Below are 25,068 nucleotides of genomic sequence, written 5' to 3'. Positions count from 1 at the left end.
GTGGTCTCACTTTGTTGGCAATAAAAGTAATTGTGAAAGGGAATATTAATGCTGTCAAAATATTGGTAGCATGTCACTCCTGCGCTGAAACTGCTATAGTCAAGAGCCATGTATTCTACAGTACTTCAGAATGTAATATTAGGTGCAGAATCTAGTTTCCTGAGAAACTTAGGCTTTCAGGTTTGTGTTTTGCCATCATTGTTCTGAATTATAGACAAAGATTTGTGTATCTCTAGAGCTAAAGGAGTGGAGGAATTGATCACAGGGTTTCCTTTTCTCAGACTAACAAAGAAAAAAGTATGTAAATTGTATATAGTTGGAGAATAAAGTATGCACCTGAGAGAGGCATAATTTAGCCTGCTGAATTCATTTATTCATGGGTGGGGTGGGAGGTGCTTGTGAATCCTGCTTACTGAAAACCTTCCCGTGCACCAAATAAAGAAGCTGTCTGGTAGGCTACTTTGTCCTTCATCCTTTAATACAAATGCAAGTCCATCTTAAAAATTGATCTAGTGCACTGGACTTTTGCTGTTTGAAGTCTTGTGGTACTTTTTGTTTAAATATGGAAAGTGCTGCTCTTTAGTTACCTTTTGCCATAGAAGACAAGTTAATAACTTACAAACCTTAGGTAATTCTGATAGGAGCTTTAATTATATATCCCAGTCTGCCTCAGAGAATAAACACTTTCTAGTTCCAGAAACAGGTCCACTTTTTATTTTTGCAGTCTTTAGTATTATTTTTTAGTTTGTTATAGACTATGGGTTTGTTATGGGGACCTTCCTTCAACCTGGTGGAGATAAGTACTGTACCCTTTCAAAAGCTTTTAATGGTTGTCACTGCCTGCCTATAGAATATTGGGTCCTGGGGCCATTCTGCCTACAGGAACTACCTTTGTCTTTCCACAATCAGTAGGTGCTCAAGAAGTGCTGCACTTTTTAATTACTTGATCCCCTTACCTACAACCTTTTCTTTAGGTACTCCATGGTTGTGGGGAAGGAACAGGTATCTACTGCTACCTGCTAACTATTCCCCCTTTCCAAAAGCTGATATCTGCAAACAAATACACATGCTGGAACTGGAATGTTAACATTTGCACCTGTTGTAGGTCAAGACTGTTCCTTGCAAAACTCAAGGGTGCAGCCTTGAGTTAGTGCTTGTTGTCCCTTACAAAATAGACATGTCACTTGTCCACTAGATGGCGAAGCTGGCAAGCTAAAGGGTTTTTTTTTTAAAGTCTTTTAGCCTTTTAATGTTCTTGATGAGAGCAGCATGCTTATGCTTCACACCAACTAATCTGGAAATAAGTTTATGACATTCCAGGGAAGCAACATATGATTCAGAATCATGTCTTTTGGAAGGGCAGTGAAGGCCTATCACTTACATAACATTTGGTGTAGATCCTACCCTGCCCCCCGGTCCCACCCAAAAAACCAACATCATAAATTTTTGAAGAGCTTTCTGAATTGGAAGAGAATAGCTTTTTCTATCACTTTTTCTCTCTGTACATTTTACTACATTATACTAGTCCTTCACACATTCCTCCCAAGGCCTTTTAAGCAACTTGCACCAAGTGACCAAAGACATGGCATTAAGTGAACTCATGCAATGAGATTGTCTTAAAAACCACAACTGGTTTTCACATCTTACATTAAATATGTACTTCAGCAATAGCTGACTCTAGCAGAGCTTTTACTATACAGTCATACCTTGCAAGCTGAAGGGAATCTCTTCCACAAGTCTGTTCGACTTCCAAGGAGCCTTCCAAGGAGCCTTCTGCAGCCAATCGGAAGTTGCAGAAGCACGACCAGACGTTCGCCTTCCAAAAGAACGTTCACAAACTGGAACACTCACTTCTGGGTTTGTGGTGTTCTGGAACCAAAACGTTTGACTGCTAAGGCGTTCGTCAACCAAGGTATGGGTGTAATGTGTGAAATGATCATAAGGGTTTCTTCTGCATTGAACACCTATGCTAAAAATGTGAATGAAAAGGGTTTTTCTGTGCTTTAATCCATAAATAGCCTGAATAGTCTATCTGTATTACTGTGATCTCTTGGTATTCACATATGTGTAGTAGTACAGTGGTTATTGGGGTTATAGCTGAAGATACACATTCTGAATGTACTCAAGCCTTTATTACGTGAACCCTGGATTTCTTGGTGCCTGTAGGGAGCTGCTGTAGCTCAGTGACAGAGCCCATGCTTTGAAGGCAGAAGGTCTCCTATTCAGAACTCATCTTGAGGTAGGGCTGGGTGAAGACTCCAGTCTGAAATCCTGGAAGTGTCAACAATATTGGGGTGTAGGGAGAGAGGAGAGTATTTTCATGGTTTTTTTTTTAAAAAAGCAACACAAATTTAGAAACAGTGGAGCAGCCTTATCAATGAACTTGGGTAAGAGTGGCATGGAGCAACAATAGAATAATTTGCCACTAATCCGCGAATCATGGTTGATTGATTGACAGGCTGGGGCTTCAGGTCCTTGTAAGATTATACAGGCTGCTTATATAAAGGACATCTTCCAACAGTTTGACTTCACCCCGAAAGGCACACTCCTCCATTGTCTCCCAAGACACACAAATGCCAACAACAACTTTCTGCCAGGACGTTTTACACCCATTTGTACCAATTAATACTGGGAGGGCTACAGTTTACATGTAAACTTTTCAGACTGCCATCTGGAAAGCTGCATGTACAAGACAAGCCAGCCTCTTGTGCACATTAGTAGTGCACTTGGAGATATGGTAACGGGAGCAAACAACTTGCAGAGAATATCCCCAAAAGCAGTCTACATTTCTTCATGTTAGATTCTTGCAGCAGGGAGGGGGAATAGCCTTTTATACCAAATCCAACTAACTCATGTTCTGCTCAGCCTTGTCCCACCATGGGGTGCTCCAGCTGTTTTGGACTGCAACTTAAATCAACCAGCCACCATGGCAAGTGGGTTTGTGATCCAAAATACCTGGAGGGCACCCAGGCAGGTCTGACCTGACTGGCAGAGGCTCTCCAGCATTTTGGGCAGCACCCCATTGTCAGTCTTATATGGAGAGGCCAGGGATTGAACCTGGGACCCTCTGTGTGCAAAGCATGTGCTCTGTCACTGAGCTATGGCTCTTTCTAACACCACTTCCTTCAAAGCAAAATCTCTTGGTTCTGTAGTTTGCTCATGAAATCATCACACACACACCTGGCCAGTTCAATTAGCCTTGCTGCAAACCATTTTGCCTGTCTATTGCAAGTAGCTCATCAGACCTGCTCAGATGTGAGTTTAAATTTATGTGTGCTTTTTTTACACATGGGGATAAATCAGGCCACATCCCCCTATTTAAGGCTTTCAAGTAAGCAGCTCTTGACTTTTATAGGTAACACGTTCAGCATTTATAAGAATTTCCTGAGTCACTGAGCTACTTCTATACTTCCTTTCTACCAACCACTGTACAAACACATTTTCCTCACCACTAAAAGTGATCTTTGGCGGGGAGGGGTGAGGACAGGAGTGCTTCATTGCAGGGGGTCGGGCTCGATGATCCTCAGCATCATTCCCAAATCTACAATTCTATGAAAATATCTCAGGCACTCTTGTGTTTAAATAAAGAGACTTAAAGTGAGGAATATGTATTGTATTTCAGTTGTTTCAAGGTACTCACACAATCCCTATAATTTTTTGAGCGTGGGCAATGTCTGTGAACTGCTCTGTGATCTTGTGATGGAGGAAGGTATATAAAACTAATAAATAATAATAATGTTGTTGTTGTTTAGTTGTTTAGTCATGTCCGACTCTTCGTGACCCCATGGACCAGAGCACGCTGGGCACTCCTGTCTTCCACTGCCTCCCGCAGTTTGGTCAGACTCATGTTTGTAGGTTCGAGAACACTGTCCAACCATCTCATCCTCTGTCGTCCCCTTCTCCTAGTGCCCTGGGGAAAATTGTACTGTGGGTCAAACTGAACCCTATGAAGGGCCAAGGCTGGCTTACAGGGCAGAGGTTCACCACCCCTGCTTTTAGGCACCACCCAATGAGTTAATATAGCCGCCTGTCAACTGTAACTGCAATGATCACTGTAGTGAGCTCTTGACAACCCTGGGATAGCATATCAAGAAAGCTAGTGCTGACATGAGGACAACCCCTCTTCAGAAGGACATGATCCATTTTCTCCTACTTGTGCACAAGGAGATTATTGCTTGGTCTCCCCCTAAAGGTAAAGGTAAAGGAACCCCTGACCATTAGGTCCAGTCGTGACCGACTCTGGGGTTGCGCGCTCATCTCGCATTATTGGCCGAGGGAGCCGGCATATAGCTTCCAGGTCATGTGGCCAGCATGACAAAGCCGCTTCTGGCGAACCAGAGCAGCACATGGAAATGCCGTTTACCTTCCCGCTGTAGCGGTTCCTATTTATCTACTTGCATTTTGACGTGCTTTCGAACTGCTAGGTTGGCAGGAGCTGGGACCAAGCAACGGGAGCTCACCCCGTCACAGGGATTCGAACCACTGACCTTCTGATCAGCAAGCCCTAGGCTCAGTGGTTTAACCCACAGCTCCACCTGGGTTCCCCTGGTCTCCCCCTACATGCCCTCTATTCCTCTTCAATATGTTCAGCCATTTCTGGTGACAAAGGAATTCTTTCGAACATTACATATCTGGGGGCCCATCATGCAGGCTGAGAGCCCAATCCACTACCTATGAGCAAACCCTGCTCATGGTAGTCACATGCAATGAGAAACCTATAAGGATCTGAGCCTTGGGTTGTGCTGGTGGATTTAAAATACCCACAACTTTCTAAATGCTAACCGATGACTGATGGCTAAAAAAATAATAATATTTAAAGAAGTGCCCACAAGAATGTTACATAAAAGAGAAAAATTCCAAGAGTTCATCAAAGTGCTAAGGAAAAACGATATTAGTTTTAGATGGGAAATCCCGGAGGGAATTACCTTTCATTTCAAGGGCATGAGATTTACATTTAAAAATCAAGGTGACATAGACAAATTTGGAAGGAGGCACGGACAGATTCTAGGAATGGATAAAGGGGGAGAGGAAGGAGCGGTAGGAGGCGAGGAAAAGGAGGAAGAGATATTAGAAGAGGGAGAAGAAAAAAGCATTGACAAGGGAGAGGAGGAGAATTCAGATATAGATATAGATAAGGAGGAACGTACATAAAGGATTTGGGTATAAGATATCTTCACAAAAAATAAATAAAAAACAAATAAAGCATATTTAACAGAAATAAAAACCATGGCATTGAAAATTAAGTCTTGGAATGTGAATGGGCTGAATAACAAAAGCAAAAGAAATAAATTTGAATATGTGTTAACAAAAGACAAACTAGATCTAATCTGCTTACAGGAAACCCACATCGCAAAAAAACACGAAAGGATCTTGGTGAACAAAAAATTAGGCATAGAGTTTGCTACTTTAAGTGAAGAAAAGAAAAGAGGTGTGGTATTGTATATAAAAGAGAAGTTCAAACCAGAACTGGTATTTAAAGATGAGGAGGGTAGGGTAATTGCAGTCCGAATCATGGTAGAAGGAGAGAGGCTATTGGTAGTAGGACTGTATGCACCCAACCAAAGAAAAGCAGCCTTCTACAAAAAACTGGAGAAAAGACTAATAGAATTTATAGAAGAAAAAATGCTCCTAATGGGAGATTTTAACGGAGTGGTCGCCCCAGTGTTAGATAGAGCTGGAAGGAAAAAAACTAACAAAGACTGCAAATTACCAAAGTCCTTCTTTAATATGATAGAAAGGCTGGACTTAATAGATAGTTGGAGGGATAAAAACCCCACCTCTAAACAGTACACATTCTATTCTGAGCCCAATCAGAGCTCAGGAAGGATAGATTACATCTGGGTGTCGAGAGAATTAAGACCTAAAATAAGCAAAATTGATATCCCACCAAGAACCCTCTCGGACCATAATCCGATGTATTTAGAATTGTTGGGTGAGCAACCTTCTCCCTTCCGCTGGAGAATGAACGAAGGGTTATTTTACGATCAAAAAATTGTAGACAAAGCCAGAGAAGCATTTAAGGAATACTTAGAATTTAACTTAACAGAAGGGTCAGAACTTAACTGGGTCTGGGATGCAGGTAAAGCATTCATGAGGGGTTTCCTAATAAAACAAAATAGTAACAAGAAAAAGGAAAAGGAAAAAAAGATAGGACAGATAATGAAAGAGCTGGTGGAAACCGAAAAACAGTTGATTAGGAACCCGACAGACAAAGCGCTAAAACAAAAAATAAATATATTAAAGGCTGAATATACAACTTTGGTAAGCTTAGAAGTAGAGTGGAAATTGAGACGGATCAAGCAAAAGAATTTTGAATATGCAAATAAAAGCGGAAAGCTCCTAGCCTGGCAGATTAAAAAAAGGCAAAGACAAAACCATATAAATCAAATTCAAAAAGACAAAAAAGTAATAAGAAACCCAAAAGATATAAGAACTGCATTCCAGAGCTTTTACAAAGAGCTCTACCAGAAAGGGAAGGAAGAAGGAGAGGAAATAGAGAAATTTCTAGAAAATTGCGGAGTGGGGAAATTAACGGCAGATCAGGTCAATTTATTAAATGCCCAAATAACAACAGAAGAGGTGCAGGAGGGAATCAAGAAGATGAAACTAGGAAAGGCACCGGGCCCGGATGGGCTGACAGCCAAATACTATAAGGAACTGCAGGAACAAATTACACCCTTACTAATGAAACTAATGAATCAGATCCTGGAGGGAGGAAGGATCCCAATTTCCTGGGAGGAAGCTTATATTACTCTAATCCCAAAGGAAAATTCAGACTTGCCAGATGTAAAAAACTTTAGACCTATATCGCTTTTAAATTTAGATTACAAATTATTCGCGGACATCATAGGAACCAGACTTTAAAAAGTCCTATCTGAAATAATACACAACGACCAAGCAGGATTCCTACCAGGGCGCCAAATAAAGAATAATGTTAGAAATGTGGTCGACATTATTGAACTGTTGGATTTAAAAATTGATAAAAAAAGCTGCATTGATATTTGTCGACGCCGAAAAGGCGTTCGACAATATATCTTGGGAATTTATGAAAAGGCTAATAGAAAAAAGAGGTATGGGAGAAAGGTTCAAAAAATGTATTGGGGCGATATACACCAGACAGAAGGCCAAACTAATAGTAAATAACACCTTAACAGAAGAGCTGAATATCTCTAAAGGAACGAGGCAAGGGTGCCCCTTATCACCCTTGTTATTCATTTTGGTGTTGGAAGTCCTTATGGACAAAATAAGAAACAACAAGGGGATAAGGGGAATAAGGGTTGGTCGGAGAGAATATAAACAGAAGGCCTTTGCTGACGACCTGGTATTAACACTGGAGGATCCCGAAACCAGCTTAGAGGAACTAATGAAGGAAATGAATAATTTTGGAAACCTGGCAGGGTTCAGAATGAACAAAAAAAAAGACTAAAATGATTGTTAAAAAAGGAAAGGGAAGAGCTTCAGGGGAAATATGGGATCGAAATGGCAAAAAGAGTAAAATATCTGGGAATCTGGTTGTCAGACAAAAATATAAACTTGTATAATGACAATTACATCAAAACCTGGAGTGATATTAAAAAAGATTTGGAAACATGGAAAAACTTACATCTCTCACTGTGGGGTAGGATAGCCACAGTGAAAATGAACATACTACCAAGACTCTTATTCCTGTTCCAAATGGTCCCAGTAATAAAGGGCGTCGGCACATTCGAGCAGTGGAGGAAGGAGATCTCCAGATATATTTGGCAGGGGAAACCACCACGAATTAGACACAAGATATTAATTGACAAAAAGGAGAGAGGCGGTTTCGCGCTACCAGACCTCAAACTATATTACGAGGCCTCCTGCATGGTCTGGCTGAAAGAATGGGTAACCTTAAAAGACCCCGATCTTTTAGACCTCGAAGGGTTCAACAATAGATTTACTTGGCACAGCTACCTGTGGCATGACAAAGTTAAATTGCACAGAGGCTTCCTATCTCATGTGATCAGGAAGCCACTGTATGAAGTATGGGCCAGAAATAAGAACCTTCTGGAAAGAAAAACTCCAAGGTAGTTGTCCCCAACAGAAGTCTTGACTATAAAAAAAACGAACATGGAGCTGAACTGGCTATGCTATGAGGATATACTTGTTGAAACGGAAGAGGGGTGGAAAATCAAATCATATGAGCAACTGAAAGAAAGGGGTATTGGATGGTTGCAGTACTACCAGATCCAAGACTTGTTCAAAAAAGACAATAAAAATTATGGGTTTGAGACTACTAAATCTAAATTCCAGGAAATAATGCAAAGTAAACATAAATTGCTAACAAAAATGTACGACCTTCTTCTAGACTGGTATACAAAGGATGAAGCCACCAAAGAGTGCATGATTAAATGGGCAATAGATTTAGGCCACAATATTAACATCGATCAATGGCAAAATCTATGGAAACATCAGATTAAATTTACGGCCTGCACTCTTTTAAAGGAGAACATCATGAAAATGATGTTTAGATGGCATTTAACGCCTGTTAAATTAGCCAAAATTAACAAAACAAATAATAAAAAATGCTGGAAGTGTAATAGCAAAGAAGGAAACTACTATCACATGTGGTGGTTATGTGAAAAGATTAAGATTTATTTGGAGCAAATATACAATGAATTGAAAAGGCTATTAAGATACACTTTCCCAAAAAAACCTGAGGAAATGTTATTAGGAATTTTGACTAGGAATATAAAAAAAGAGGACCAAAGACTTTTCATGTATGCCACCACGGCAGCAAGGGTTGTTTTGGCACAAAGGTGGAAAACAAGTGAGATACCGACTATAGAAGACTGGAGAGGGAAAATGCTAGAGTATCTGGAGCTGGCGAGACTGACGGGAAGAATAAGGGACCAGAAGGATCACAAATTTCAAAAAGAGTGGGAAAAATTTGTAGACTACCAAAAGGAGTACTGTAAGATATGATACGCCGGTAGGCTTGTATTACAAAATGTAACTGGAACTAATTTAATCCTGGTCATAAACCTATGTTTGAGATGAAAGATAACTGATGACAGGAAAAATCTTATTAAGCGCCAAACCTGAGCTATGGAAAGAATAAAACCAAGAGAGAGAGAGAGGAGGAGGTCGATTTAAATTGAATAGAACAAGAGTAGAATATCAAACAGGAAAGGAACAGAGCAAATAAGATACGAAACCAGACTGACAAATCGCTAAAAAGATTATGTTAAATTTATTTGAAAATGGTATGATGTTATTTGAGTTTTGTACTCTTTTTTTTTTTTACTTTGTTGTTTATGTACTGATCTGTTCCTGTTACCAGTTTGGACAATGTATATATAGAAAAATTTTAAAAAAGTATTTAAAAATAATAATAATAATCTGTGTAGCGAGCAGACTGGCTGGTGCCTTTGCTGGGTTGACTGCCTTTCTTTGTAATGTACAGCATCTATCACTTATCTGAGCCATCACAGTGTGTTCCATCTTGCCTCTTTTCCTTTTTTCATCTTCAAGTGGCACGTTTCATCTGAGCTTCCTGTAGCAGTGTTCCTTTTCACTTTGTTTTCTTTCTTTCTTATTTTGCACTGTGGTTTCCGCTCACTGTTACTGCGGTGGCAGCAGGGAGCTAGGTGTTGGCAGAGTGAAGCGAGAGCCATGTGTGACATCATTGTGGCAGATTGAAACAGGTGTTTTTTGTCCCAGACTTAGATGTTGTAGTAAGCTAGGGCGGGGAATCCTTGCTGAACAATTAATATACCTTCCAGTAATGCTCACATTACTGTTTAAAAACTCCCAAACGGTTTAGCCTCAAACATCTGGAAGACCACAGAAAACCTCTCAGATATGAAGGCCAGCAGCCATTCCTCCACTGTCAGAAATTTGGGGAATGTCATCCCAGGAAAGGACCTTTTTTTGCAGCAGCCCCAAAGTGGTAATATTCCATCTGGCAGCTTCATTGTATAACTTTCAACATATGCTGATGCCCAGCTTTGATACCATATCTATCTATCTATCTATCTATCTATCTATCTATCTATCTATCTATCTGAACCCACCCTATTCTTCTGAGTGTAGATTGTTTAAACTGGTTTTAACCTTGCTTTTCATATTGTAACCCACTCTGGAATCTTATGTTGAAGGGCAGGTAAGAAACAACAACAACATACCCACTTCTAGTCCTACTCAGTACACTCATTGAAATTGATAGACATAACTAAGGTTCATGAGTAAAACTTAGTTGGTGACAATACAACAACAACAACAACAACAACAACAACAACAACAACAACAACAACAGGTTATTATTGTGTTGGCTATTATTATTATTAATTTCAGAAAAGGGAAATCCAAATGTTCAATGGGATGGAGCAACTCCCCTATGAGGAAAGGATGCAACATTTGGGACTTTTTAGAAAAAGCAGATAAGAGGGGGCATAATACAAGTTTATAAAATTATGCATGGCATGGAGAAAGTAGATAGCGGAAGGCTTTTTGCCCTCTCATCAAAACACTGGAACCTGCAGACATCCAAAGAAGCTGAATGTTGGAAGATTCAGGACAGATAAAATGCTTCTTCAAGCAGCACAAAGTTAAACTATGGAACTCAATCCCTTAGAAGGCAGAGGTGGCTTTAAAAGAAGATATACACTCTAACACAGGGGTCCCCAAACTAAGGCCTAGGGGCTGGATGCAGCCCAATTGTCTTCTAAATCTGGCCCGCGGATGGTCCGGAATCAGCATGTTTTTACATGAGTAGAATGTGTCCTTTTATTTAAAATGCATCTCTGGGTTATTTGTGGGGCATAGGAATTTTTCATTTTTTTTCCCAAAATATAGTCTGGCCCCCCACAAGGTCTGAGGGACAGTGGACCGGCCCCCTGCTGAAAAAGTTTGCTGACCCCTGCTCTAACATTTCTCCAATGAAAATAGGGGCATCCTAAGGAAAAGCAGGACATTCTGGGATCAAATCAGAAACCGGGACAGCTTCTGTAAATCTAGGACTGTCCCTGGAAAATGGGGACACTTGGAGAGTCTGGGAGCATTAGACAAAAGGCTATCAACAGTACTAGCAGTGCGAGTATAAGCTAAACAAGCTGTAGCTTAGGGCCCCGAGAGTGGGGCCCCCCCAAAAAAATAAAGGAAAAAACCTGGATGTACATTTCCAACATATAAAATACATATTTTGTTATATGCAAATGGCTTTAAATACTGTACCTATTACCGGTAGGTCCATAAATTACCATATAGCATATATTCAAAAAAAAAAACCAGTGACAATTTGTTGTTGACAAAGGACAGCTGGACATATAGAGAGCCCCATTACCTTCAGTAGTTTAGGGCCTAAATCCAGCCCTGGCTACTAGTCATATTGGCTAAATACCAGTTGCTGAAAACTGTGGAAGGGGTTATGCTCAGGTCCTGCATCTGTGCTTCTTGTGGGCTTCCAGTTGGCCGCTGTGAGAACAGGATGCTGGACTAGATGTGCCCTTGGCCTGATCCAGTAGGCTCTTTGTAACTGCGTTGTTCCTTAGTGAGCAATCAGGTAGCATATTGAGCTGTACACTTTCTTTCTTTTTTTATTCATTCACTTAAGACATTTCTATTCCACCTTGCATGCCAAACCCTATGAGGAATGGTTTCAAGTGCTGGCTATGTTTATAGGCTGAAAAAGAGACCAAGAGATGACATAATGGTACTCATCAAATATTTGAAGTGTTGTCACATGGAAGATTGTTCTCTATTGCTCTTGTGGGCAGCCATCCAGCCAGAGGTCACATACCAGTGGTGGGTGGTGTCAGATGGAAAAGTGGATGGAAAATGGATGTGACGCTTACCTTTGAACTTTGCAAAAATTGAAGGTTTCTACATGCACACCCACACACCAAGTATCTTTCCATCTTCCTTCCAGGCAAGCAAGAGTTCAAGAGGCATTCCAGGCAGACAAAAGGGTTCAAGGAGGACATGGCCTGTGGGAGGGTGTGTGGCCTGGGAATAGCCCTGAGAGCAGGGGTCAGCAACGTTTTTCAGCCGTGGGTCAGTCCACCGTCCCTCAGACCATGTGGTGGGCCAGGCTATATTTGAAAAAATATATGAATGAATTCCTATGCCCCACAAATAACCCAGAGATGCATTTTAAATAAAAGGACACATTCTACTCATGTAAAAACTTGCTGATTCCTGGACCATCCACAGGCCAGATTGAGAAGGCGATTGGGTTGCATCCGGCCCACAGGCCTTAGGTTGCTTATCCCTGCCTGAGAGCAAAATAGAGAGACCCCCGGCAGCACGATCCTGGTAGGGTGCCATTGCGGCTGCCCCCCACCTGCGCTGGATGCCACGCCCCTGCAGGCGGCATGCCCCACCCCCAGGACACATGCCCCACCCCTGCAGGTGGCCCGCCCCGCCCCCAGGATGCATGCTACGCCCCTTCGGGCAGTGCGCCACACCCCTGGGATGCTCACCAGCCCCGCTCCCACCTGCTCCCCCCCCCCCCCCGGTGTTGGAGCATGAAGCTCCGCCACTGGTGCTACATTTCACTGAGACTTTACAGCATTGCAGTACTACACAGATCAGATTTATTATGGTACAAAAAATAGATGCTTTTAAAAAATAAATTACTTCCATCAAACATATTAAATTAACAGTTCACAGTATTTTTTTTGCTTGTACAAAAAACAACAAAAAACAACCTACCAACCCCTCAAGCAAATATGAAACTTCATTTTGGGAAAGTAGGAAGAGCATATCCCCCTCTCCCACTTGCACCAATGTTCCAGGACACACATGATTATTTTCAGGAACACCTATCCCTCTAACACAGCCTTTGCCAAGGGGGTCTGGGTTCCTCCAGATGTTTTGGAATAGACTCCCCACCAGCCCGAGCCAGATTCTATTGGTATCTGCTTGGCTACAGTGAGAAGTGTTTGTTGGACTCGGTGGGGTTTTGGCCTGATCCAGAAGGCCTCTTCTTATGTTCTTACATCTGATCCAGCACATGGGGATGTCTCAAGGCCACCCTTGAGATCTGAGGAATCTTTGGCAACTTCGGATGTTGTTGGAACCCAGTTCCCATCAGCCTCAGCCAACACAGTCAGTGGCCAGGGATGATGGGAGCCATAGTCCAACAAAACTTGGAGGACTGCAAGCTCCATATCCCACTGTTGTAAACAATGAAATGGGTCCACATCCTAAATCATGAATGCAGATGGAACTAATCTCTAATAAGTGTGTTGGTAATCTTGTTGTGTATTATGAGGTATGAAAAGTAATCGCAAACAACAAAGGCTCTTAACATTATACTGCTGTGTGTGTGGATTTACATACATTTTTACCCTGAAATATGTCCCAGAGAACTTAATGGAACTTATTCCAACAACAACAACAACACCACCATCATCATCATTATCATCATATTGATTGTTTAGGGCTTTAAATTAAAACTTTGAATTGTGCTCAGAAACATACTGGGAGCCAATGGAGGTCTTTCAGGACCGGTGTTATGTGGTCTCGGCGGCCGCTCCCAGTCACCAGTCTAGCTGCTGCATTCTGGATTAGTTGTGGTTTCTGAGTCACCTTCAAAGATACCCCCACATAGAGTGTGTTGCAGAAGTCCAAGCGGGAGAGAACCAGTGCATGTACCACTCTGATGAGAAAATGTGCAGGCAGGTAGGGTCTTAGCTTGCGTACCAGGTGGAGCTGGTAGATAGCCACCATTGACACTGAATTAAGCTGTGACTTCATGGATAGCTGTGAGTTTTAAAAGTACTGTACTTTGTAACATTCCTCAGCACTCCTTGCCAATGCAGCCAGGTAGTATTTCCTAGTGAATATCGGCAGTTCACTGCTATAGGACGTGAGGGTGGCCACAACCTTAGATGGCTTTTTTTTAAAAAAGATTAAACCAGTCCATGGAGAAGTCAGCCAGTGACTATTGGACACAATGGGGTTTAGGGTTGTATCTATCAAAGTTAAGTAAGAATTAGCACTAGCACAATGCTATTTCCTCCCCACCCCCATGTGTACCCTATACCAAACCCACATCTGCTCTGGAGAGATGGGAGGAAACCCAGAATAGATTTAGGGGGCATGCAGGGGGAGAAGAGGTGGAGAGGCTCCATTGCACAAGAATAAATCATTGAGCCAATGAAACGAGCTGCTTAACGCTACGTTGAATACAATCCCATATATCCTTGCAAGACGCCAAGCACCAGCGCTGCGTCACTTCTGGATAAGCAAAAATGTCTATTTAGTCAAATGCTAATGTTCCAGTATGCAATTAAATACAAGTGTGGTATAATTTTGAATATTATTTAAAATCAGTAGTATCAGTGGAAATGTAGGCAAAACACAAAAAGTTCCACTGGTCAAAGCATGAAAGCCAACCAGTCCACAGATTGCAAAGGAGACCAGAGCATTGCCTTGCCATGCCAGTAGAGTTTTAAGCCCATACAGTCAGGTTAACCCACTTCAAACAGTATGACTTGGATTTTCTGCCCCACACCCAAGTGAGGTCTGCTGCTCTGGGCCATTTGTATTTTCATAGCGTGTGTTATGGAGCTGAATGCTGTCCTGCAAATCTTGCCTTGAAAGCCGTCTTCGGAACTCATCTGTGGTAAAATAATAAATGACAGGGTCTGCACAAGAGTTTAAGCTGGCAAGGCACAAGGCCACCGTGTGGAATATCAAAATCACTTTTCGGGCATAGCAGTCTTTTATCTTGTTGGCTTTCACAAAGTAATCCAAGGGGAAGCTGATGTGGTAAGGGGCAAAGCAAATCAGAAAGACAACGGCACAAGTCAGGATCATCTTCAGAGCTTTCCGTTTCTCTCCAAGGTCTTGGGAAATTGAATTTTTTTCTTTTAGAGATAAGATGGTCTTCCATGAACAATAGACGATGATCAGCAGAGGAGTTACAAATCCAACTAGCTCACCAAAGGACATCATTACTATAGAGATGGTACCATCAACAGCCTTTACTGGAAGATCCACAAAGCATTTATTACTAATGTGCGTCTCATTAGAGGTGAGTCGTAGAAGGGGGAAAGGCAAGCAGCCAACACAGACTAGAATCCACCCAGCAATGCAAACGTACACATCGTAGATGCGTTTGCAGTCGCTGAACCTAAAGGGATACATGAGAAATAAGAACCGCCTCACACTGATGCAAACCAAGAAGTAGATGCTTGCATACATGTTGACATATTTCAGGTAGAAGCAAAACATGCACAGCTCCTTCCCAAGGTGCCAGTTTTCTGACAGGTAGTAAAAAATCCTCAGTGGCAATGACAAAACTTGTGCCAGGTCTGCAATTGCAAGGTTGATCATAAAAATCACAGCCCGCTTTGTTTCTTTCATGTACCCATAAAATACCCAGAGGGCTAAAATGTTCCCAATCAGCCCAGGAACCAAGATGATTGTGTACATGACTGCATAGAAACGCTTTGAGAAATCATTCTCCCCATTGCAATCTGGGCCATCAGCCACCATGGTGCTTTTCAGGAGGGAACAGAGATGCTGCTGGAAATGTAAGGTAACCAGCTGTCAGAGGGCTAAAGATTTACCCCCCTTGAAACCTTGTGAAAAGGAAATGAGGATATAAGGCAACTGGAGAAGCTGCAGATGCGGAATCCATGAATTGTCTGTTTTCTTAGCATTCTCTCCAATGTAAAAAATGCATTCCAGAAACCTTACGAAGATTCTTTTGGAGGCTTGTTGGGTTTGTTTCTCCAAATCTTAGAGATTTATGTATAGGGCCTTCTTTAGTTACTTTTATCATATTTATGAGTTGGTCTTTTTATTGGCCATGGCATCCATTGGATTTTGATAGAAACAGATAACAAATGCATATCCATGTCCTTTCTCAAATGAATTTTACATGAAGGGAGAGGGTGGTTTCCCATCTGGATGCACCAAAGCTGTGCATGGTGATGAGTCAGACTGAAGCAGGTATCATCTGAAGTGTTGCAGGTACTGTAATGAAATTATCTTCTATTTGATTTTGAGTGACACCCTCAAAAGGTACCTCGTGGCTGGAGCTCTGCCGCAAATGATAACTCTACACCTACAGCTGAAGAAAACACAAAAAATGAATTACTCTATAGTTTGTTTGTTTTTTATTTCACTTAACAGTATCCATATATGTAACAACACCTCTAAGCCGTTTCCAAGAAATATTAAAATTATAAATGAAAACAGCTAAAAACAAGTAATTAAAATCAAATTTATAAATAGAACCCGCAGTAAAGAGATTAAAACACATCGGCATCTACATGGCTGGGAAGCTGTCCTAAAGAAAAATATTCTAAGCAGGCACTGGAAGGACTGCAGTGAAGGCACCTGCCGGCTTGATGTCAATAGGCAGGTAGTTCCAATATGTTAGGTGCTTTTCTTACAAATGTGAACAAGTATCATGTGGCATCTGTAAAAGTGCCAGACCTGCAGATTGAAGCAGTTGAGTGGGCACATATGGAGTGAAGTGATTCCTATCCCAAGCCAGTAAGGGCTTTATATACCAATAAAAACACCTAGAACTTGGCCCGGAAACAAATCAGTAACCAGTGCAGATCTCGCAAGCAGAAGTGTCTGACACAGTCAATGCCGAAGGTTATCCACTTCCAAGACTACAGTGGGGTTAAGAACCTGTGGCCTCTGGCCAAGAAGTCACCCTCTCGGTCTCTCTATTCAGCCCTTGGTACTCTTCCCACATTCCTTCTCCCCATGCATGCTACACTTTCACCAGCCTTGCTCTGCACTCTCCTCAAGTCCCTTTGCCTGGCTGAGATGTGTTATTGAACCGTGACAGTGCCTTTTGCTTTCATGGATGAAGAGATTTGGAGAGGCAGGGGATTGTTACCTGTTAGTGATTCAAACAGGCTTATAGAAACCTCTATCTTTTGTGTGGCTGGAATGTAGCCAGTTTGACAAACGTAAGAGTCCCATCCAATGGTCCACCCATGTTTGCATTTGGCACCACCCACCAATGGCATTCATCCAATACAATCCAATTGTATTCATCCAATACAAAGAAGCACCACCAATCAAATGTGTTAACAACCACACGTTAAGTTAGTGACATGTTGTGCTCATGATACTCATCGCTGAGCTTGGCCAAAGTCTTGTTGCCTTTCATGGGTCTTTCACAGCTCACTTTGTTCTTCAGGACAGATTCAGAAGAGCAGGGTCCCCCCCCCCCCCGCAACAGCTATTGACTTTTTGTAAACTCCAGGAACATTTCAAATTAGTATAAGTGAAGGTAGGGGATTTGGAGTGATGAAATGAAATACAGCTGACATAAACAGAGCTGTGTCTTCCGGACACAGTAATGAAAATTCAGGGAAGCTTTGTCATCCATTTGATCAATCCTGCACAACATAAATATTATCTGGCTGTATTTCTTATTCTGCTTTATTGCACAAGTCAGAATACATGATATATTGCTGCCTTGACAGCAAGGAATGTTTTATAGTCCAGTGCTATTAGTAACAAAATGTATACACTTAACATGGATTTGATAGTGATGGATAAAGCACATTACTTAATGTTAAACCATGTTTTAAAAACAGCATATGCAGCCTCTTGTCTCCTGCGACACACAGACTGCTAAGCAGAAATGAAGTCCAAGATGCCTTGTTGGGCCCTCCAGGCCTTGAATACTCCTCATTGTTAAAACAAAAATGAAATCCCCCAGCAAGCTGAAAAGCTATGACATTTGAAGGAAAGGGACTGGCTGCTGTGTTGATTTTCTATTTACAGGAAAGCATTTTTGTTCAGTTGTTGTTGTTGTTGTTGTTGTTGTTGTTGTTGTTAATTTTTTATACTGCCCTTCATCTTAGCATCCAAGAGCAGTTTACAATATATTATGTTAAGAGAACATTCAAATATGTGACTCTCCACCTGCTATGGTACATAGTCCATTCTGCCATTACAAGATTTTATGTACCTGTAGACCAAGCCTAAATTCTGTAACCACAGAATAATGGCAACATCTGGGAACTAGCCCATGAGACAACTGGCCAACCAGGCCTGTAGAGATGGACCAGAACTTTGGCACAGATGGGTCAGATTTGATCAGGATGCAAGCCCTTAACATCACCACCCCAGTCAAGCCAGTTTGGTCCCATGGCTTTACAGGAGGTGAGTACAGGTGACTCCCCACTTATGTGGGGGTTACATTCCTGGGAACTGCATATAGTGGGGAACACCATCTAAAAAGCCAAACTCCTTTGCGAAAGGGGGTGTTGATACAGGAGAGGGAAGTTAACAGAGTGAGTAGTGGTCACTCCAAAATCCAAATGTGCCCACAGACCTAAAAAAAGATCAGTGACTCTAAATTTAATCTTTAGCATGTATTTTTTTAAAAAAAATCTATGTTTTTTTTAGATGTCTTAGATGTTTTAATCTTGTACTGAGAAATGTATCTTTTCTGACTGATGGTCGAATAAAGAATAATGAATGAATGGAAAATCTATGCCTGTCTATGAGCATATGAACATTTTAATGCAAATCTGTGTCCCCTTTTTATTTGTGGGCACAGCATGTGTCTCCTCTGTTTTGGCACCATGAATGTTCCAGCCTGGTTAGGCTGAGAGCCCAACGTCACCCAGTGAGCTTCATAGCTAAGTGAGGGTTTGAAACCTAGTCTCCCAGGCCCTAGTCCAATACTCTAACCACTTCAGCACACTGTGAAGCAACAACAACAACAACAACAACAACAACAACATTTATTTCTTATACCTTGCCCATCTAGCTGGGTCTCCCCAGCCACTCTGGGAAGCTCCCAACAGAATATTAAAAACACGCTAAAACTTCAAACATTAAAAACGTCCCTAAACAGGGCTGCCTTCAGATATTTCCTAAAAGTCAGGTATTTCCTTGACATCTGATGGGCTAAGCTCACAAGTGTGAACCATCGCTATGTCTTATGAGGTCTGAGTAACCATCTTCTTACCAATATACTTAACTGGCAGTGTGGAAATTTCAAGCAGTGTTGCCTGAAGTTAAAAATAAATGTGGGCATTTTAGTCTGCGAGACAATGGAAAAACCAGCAATGTGCTATAAAAAGTATGTAAGGGGGATTTTTATTTATGGCTTTCTTTCAAGTTCTACTTCCTGCACCCATTTGCTAAGAGTCTTCTACATAACCTTCCCCTCCTCCACTCTTTGGTTTCTACTTAAACAGTAGTAGTCAAACCTCCACGTATTTGCCACCAGGTATATATAATACCTGACTGTAATGCACTTTTTTTTGTGTGTATACCATCTTGCCAAATGGGTATTGGCATTTGCCAGTTATAGTTTAACAGAAGCAGGGAGATGAGAGCAGTTTGGCCCTTAAAGAAAAGAAGAAAAAGAAAGAAAATAAGACAAACTCATAATTTATAGCTGCTCGTTCCATGAGTCACTAAAGGATGGTGGCTTAATAATTCATGGTTATTTCTCTCTTAACATACAGAGGTGAACCCAAGGTGAAGCCTCCTATGCGGGAATGAAGAGGCTTGAAGAGAGAGACAGGTTGCCTTTAACAAGTGCACAATAAGCAAGATAGTTTCTTCCAATATGGTGATTCTATGATACCGTGCTTCTCCGAAAATAAGACACCGTCTTATATTTATTTTTCCTCAAAAACCCCCATGGAGGCTTATTTTCAGGGGATGTCTTATTTTTTATTACATGTCCAGCCTAGCCTCTTCCTTGGCGCCCTCCAGAACTGCGCCTATCACTATGTCTTATTTTCGGGGTATGGCTTATATTGCGCAAATGCTTAGAAATCCTGCTACGGCTTATTTTATGGGTATGTCTTATTTTAGGAGAAACAGGGTATCCAACTTTTAACCAGATTGTTCCGTTATTTTACAAAGCACTCTGAAGCCTGTTCCTCATGACATTTCTGCGAGTTACCCTGTTTCTCATATTTTAAGACATACCCATAAAATAAGCCATAGCAGGATTTTTAAGCATTCAAGGAATATAAGCCATACCCCGAAAATAAGACATAGTGATAGGCGCAGCAGCAATGCCGGCCGCGGCAGGAGGAGGAGGAAAAAAATAAGACATCACTTGGAAATAAGCCATAGGAAATAAGCCATTTTTTTTTTAGGAAAAAATAACTATACGACATGTCTTATAATATGAGAAACACGGTAGAGCATTACCGAGGATGTGCCAGTCTTTATATTACAACTTAAACCTATTTCAAGCTTGCTTAATTGCCATGACTTTTAACCCCGAAGGATTATAGGAACTTGTATTACTGTGAAGGAACTGGGACTAGCTAGAAAAACAAAGACAATATATTCAACATTCACACAAAATTGTAACTCCTAGAATTCTGGGAATTATAATTTTGTGTGAGTGCTGAATATACTTCATTTTCCCCCTGGATCTCAGGTGGCCTATCTGGCACACCAAAATCACATACAAAAATATGTGCAGATGATCTCAAAGCCTGATGCTTATAGAGCCTGTGTTTTCTGAATGATTCCTCATATTAACCCACACAATGCCTGCCAGCTTTTGTGACACCCCCCCCCCCCCATAACTGTGATGGGGTATTTAATTTTTTATTTATATTTTAAAGACCTAGCACAAGTGAGTGCTTTTAACATTTACGGCCCCTGTGAGGCAGCTATAAAGAAAACACAGAAACACACGAAGATGTCCAATGCTAAGTCAGACCATCTCCCAGCCCTACCTGGAGATGCTGAGTTTGAACCTGGGATCTTCTGTGCGTAAAGCAGATACCGTGTTTCTCATATTATAAGACATGTCTTATATTTATTTTTTCCTCAAAAAAACACACTATGGCTTATTTTCAAGGGATGTCTTATTTTTTTCCTCCTCCTCCTGCTGCGGCCAGCATTGCTGCTGCGCCTATCACTATGTCTTATTTTCAGGGTATGGCTTATATTCCTTGAATGCTTAAAAATCCTGCTATGGCTTATTTTATGGGTATGTCTTAAAATATGAGAAACAGGGTAACTCGCAGAAATGTCATGAGGAACAGGCTTCAGAGTGCTTTGTAAAATAACGGAACAATCTGGTTAAAAGTTGGATACCCTGTTTCTCCTAAAATAAGACATACCCATAAAATAAGCCGTAGCAGGATTTCTAAGCATTTGCGCAATATAAGCCATATGAGAATATGAGAAACAGGGTAGATGCTCTACTGTTCAGCTACTCTTAGGAGACATAGGAACCAGGGAACTGCCTTATAGACAGTTTAACTCAGTATTGCCAACACTGCCTGCCTGCTGTTCCTCAGGGCTTCAGGGTCCTCTTCCAATACCCGGAGGTTTCATGGATTGAGCCTGGGACCTTCTGCATGAAAAGCAACTGCTTTATCAGTGAGCTTCATTGAGCTTTGGCCCTTCTCAGTGGCAGTGCTCCACACAGCAGAGGGCACATGAAAAAGTCTCTCTGCAACTGCTGAAATGCACACTGTTACCTTCAGGCTGGTAATACGCAGCCACAGTGACTACTGACACTGATGCAGAAATGAGGCTTGAGTGTGGTCCGGTATAGTGCTTAGATCAGCGAGGGCCAGTTTAGGAACATAGGAAGCTGTTTTAGTCTCCATTGATCCATCTAGCTCAGTGCTGTTGACATTGGCTGGAAGTGGCTCTCCAAGGTTTCAGACAGCAGACACTCCCATCCCTACTTGGGAGATGCCGGGGACTGAACATGGGGCATTCTGCATGAAAAAAAGAAGCAGCTCAAAGGCCCTTCTTCACATATCCCTACTCAGTCATGAATTTCACTGAAGCATTTTAGGTAAGTTACTACTTCTGTGCCTAATGTACCACACAGGGTCACTATGGTAATAAAAATCAGGTGGGTGGGTGAACTGCTTTGAGTTCCCTGGAGGAAAGTTAGGCTATAAATGTAATTGATGAGCACATGAGGAAATATAAGGACCTTTTACACATCATGACTGCCCCATAGATGCTTTCATGCAGCCACTGTCAACCTCATGTCCTGCAGATTATTTTCTTTATTTTACAACATTATGCTTTATTGTAATAAAACTTCAAATTGGATTACAGAGCTGGGGTTGATCAAAACGATAGTCCAAAACATATACAGAGCACCACATTAATGGACATGTGTGTCTCAATTGTGATCTCTTTGTGGAGGCTATGGTCTAAAGTTGTTGCCGAAATATTGTGTGCCCCTCTTTTCTTTTTATGCATGGTCTTACTTCATTCAGAGCTGATGTAGGAACAAAGGCAGCAACAATATTGCATCTAAAGCAGGCTGAGATCAAGGGTGGATCTTGGCTCTGTAAAGCAGAAAAATCTAGCCAGGACAATAAAATAAAATGATTATCATAATTCTACATTCTTCCAAATGGTTAGGTTCTTTTCTAAGGGCATTTTGCATTACCAAGTATCAGAAATCACTAAATTGGTATTGAAAAATCATAATATTGATGGAATTAAAACAGACAGTGTGGGTTTGATAATACGACTTTTCTAATCTTCACTTCAAGATGAATCTGCTTTTGATCTCTCAGTACTTATCCGTTTATGTCATTTTGAAAATTCCTCTTGATTTGCAAATATGTAAAATTCATTTTTAAAAGGGACAACATTTAACACTCAGTTTTCCGTTTCTAAAGACTGTACACCTGCAGACACTGGATAAAGCTGTATATAAAAAACACTTCACACTCAAGCCTGTGCCCTTCCTGGTAATGTGATGTATTATAACAATTTCATCTTCCAGTTCCTAATAAATCCCTTCCTCCCTCTTTACCAGGTACAGTGCTTCAATCCATTCCTCTACCCATTTATTCCATTTGCAAATATTTTAAATAAAAACCAATAAACATTTTCTTTCATCTCCAGTGCAAAACGTCTACAATAACTAACTTACAGTTAAGATCAAATTCATTGTCAACTTTTTATGAGAAAAGATCAGCAGCTAGATAGCTAAAAACAATAGAAAGAATTAGAATCCTACCATTGCAAATTGCCTCCTAACTTCAGATGAATTCTGCAAGTGCCTGATACTGTATACAAGTCACCCGACAAAAGAAGGTTGCCGCCACTTTCTAGCCTCCAGCTTAATATAGAAAACAAAACTGGAAGTATGCAAGGTGTTCAAAGAGCATTTGATTGAACAGAAGCTCCAGTATAACTCTCATTGTGCTTCCGAAAGGCATTTGCAAACATCGTGCAGTCAGCACATGGCGCATTGACTTTTTCCAGTAGGCAGCACACCTTGTGATTGATGTTGGGAGAAGGCCATTTCAGCAGAGAGCATCAAGCAGCATTTGAACAACCTTTGCCGTTCAGCTCATTCCTCACAGTGGAGGTGGAAAGTTACTGTTTCTATATATAGATTGGTGCTTTTCTTCTCAATTGTATTTTGAGTGGTCCTGAGTCAGGGCTGGTTTTGTGGTAACAAATGAAATACAGTAGTGTCATTTTTTGTTTTTAATCTGTGCAGCTTGTTATGCCAGAACGAAAAGCAGATACACCCCATTGCAAGTGGGTACCTTTTACCCACAGTAGCATGTGGTAAGCCGGGGTAGGCAACCTAAGGCCCATGGCCAGATGCAGCCCAATCGCCTTCTCAATCCGGCCCATGGACAGTCTGGGAATCAGCGTGCTTTTACATAAGAAGAATGTGCCCTTTTGTTTAAAATGCATCTCTGGGTTATTTGTGGGGCCTGCCTGGTGTTTTTACATGAGTAGAATGTGTGCCTTTATTTAAAATGCATCTCTGGGTTATTTGTGGGGCATAGGAATTCGTTCATTCCCCCCCCCCCCAAGAAAATAGTCCGGCCCACCACATGGTCTGAGGGACGGTGGACTGGCCCACAGCTGAAAAAGGTTGCTGACCCCTGTGGTAAGCATTTGAAAAACAAAGCACTGACTAGCAGCTATGCCAGTTACACTGTGTCTTCACATTCTGTGGAATGAGCATAGAAAATTGCCTTATACCAAAAACAGATCATTTAGCTTAGTATTGTCTACACTAGCAGGCAGCAGCTCTAAGGCATTTTAGACAATAGTATTTCACAGCCCTACCTGGAGATGCCAGGGATAGAACCTGTGACCTTCTGCATGCAAAGTATGCGCTCTACCACAGAGCTATAACTTTTTGCATATAAAGTGATGAAATGCTGACATAGTTGAATTTGTGATGGGCCAAAGTATTAAATCCAGCCAAATTTTGTTGGGTTTCTTTGGGCGGGAAGTGGGTGGCACCAACCAAAATTGGCGAATTCCAGTGTTTTGTTGTAATCTTACCTTATTTCATAAATACCTGTTTGCATATGTGCCACAAGAGAATACAGCCCTAAAGATAATAAAAGTCCTTACGGAAATTATTATGTGCTTTTGCTTCACTGTGATCATGGTATATAGTGTATCTCCCATGTTCCCAATTTCAGCATTTGCTGCCCCTCCTCCCAGGTTTCCTGCCTCATACATCCCCTCACCTGCATAGGATTATCATACCACCACATATGTATTCGTCGACATAAATTTTAATGTATTTTAAAGAGCTCTTTTACCCTTTCAATAGACATTTCCCCCCATAACGCTGGAAGGGCCTCAAAGACAAGAGACTACATACATACTTGAGGTATGCCCCCTCTCCCTACTGTCTATTTCTGCTTCTTCTTTTTCTTTTTGAAGAAAACTCTCGCACTTGGAGACTTAGTTAAACAGGAAAAATGTTTTATTTTCACGACAAAATTGGTAAAGCAAAAGATGTGTCTGGAGATGGAATTCTTTCAAGAAACAGGTGTGCATGTGTGTGACACTAATCGTTGTCTTTTAATGTATCCCCCAGCTCAGAGACTTCTTTCTCTGGCTGTAGATCTTTCCTCAGGGCGAATTACACACTCAGTTCAGAGGCTATCCTGCTACCCAGTTGAATGCCAGGAACCCAAACTCCTCTTTCTTTTCCCCTCCCAAATTGCTGCCTCCTACCCACTCTGGCTAGCTGTACCTGTAGCCAAGCAGAATGAGGCTACAGCTCAGCACTCTGCAAGCTACACCACTCTGGTGGAATTCCATGGCACTGCACCACCAAGCTCTGGTCTACCTGGTTCATTCAGGGTGCTTGTACAGAGA

At 41.5% G+C, this 25,068-nt stretch overlaps 1 protein-coding gene across 1 annotated transcript; it reads right to left on the bottom strand.

The window, feature by feature from the left end:
- Positions 1-14,092: 14,092 nt before the first annotated feature.
- Positions 14,093-23,078, bottom strand: GPR174 (G protein-coupled receptor 174). The gene is made up of 2 exons (XM_035102057.2): positions 22,943-23,078; positions 14,093-16,048 (listed from the first exon to the last, which is right to left on the bottom strand). Exon 2 carries the CDS (start codon positions 15,466-15,468, stop codon positions 14,449-14,451), a length of 1,020 nt encoding a protein of 339 aa, XP_034957948.1. The 5' UTR covers positions 15,469-16,048; positions 22,943-23,078; the 3' UTR covers positions 14,093-14,448.
- Between the last annotated feature and the right edge of the window lie 1,990 nt (positions 23,079-25,068).

This window comes from Zootoca vivipara, chromosome Z, assembly GCF_963506605.1.
Source record: "Zootoca vivipara chromosome Z, rZooViv1.1, whole genome shotgun sequence".
NCBI lineage: Eukaryota > Metazoa > Chordata > Lepidosauria > Squamata > Lacertidae > Zootoca > Zootoca vivipara.
The sequence above is the reverse complement of the archived record's forward strand: the minus strand, read 5'-3'. Positions and strand labels throughout refer to the sequence as shown.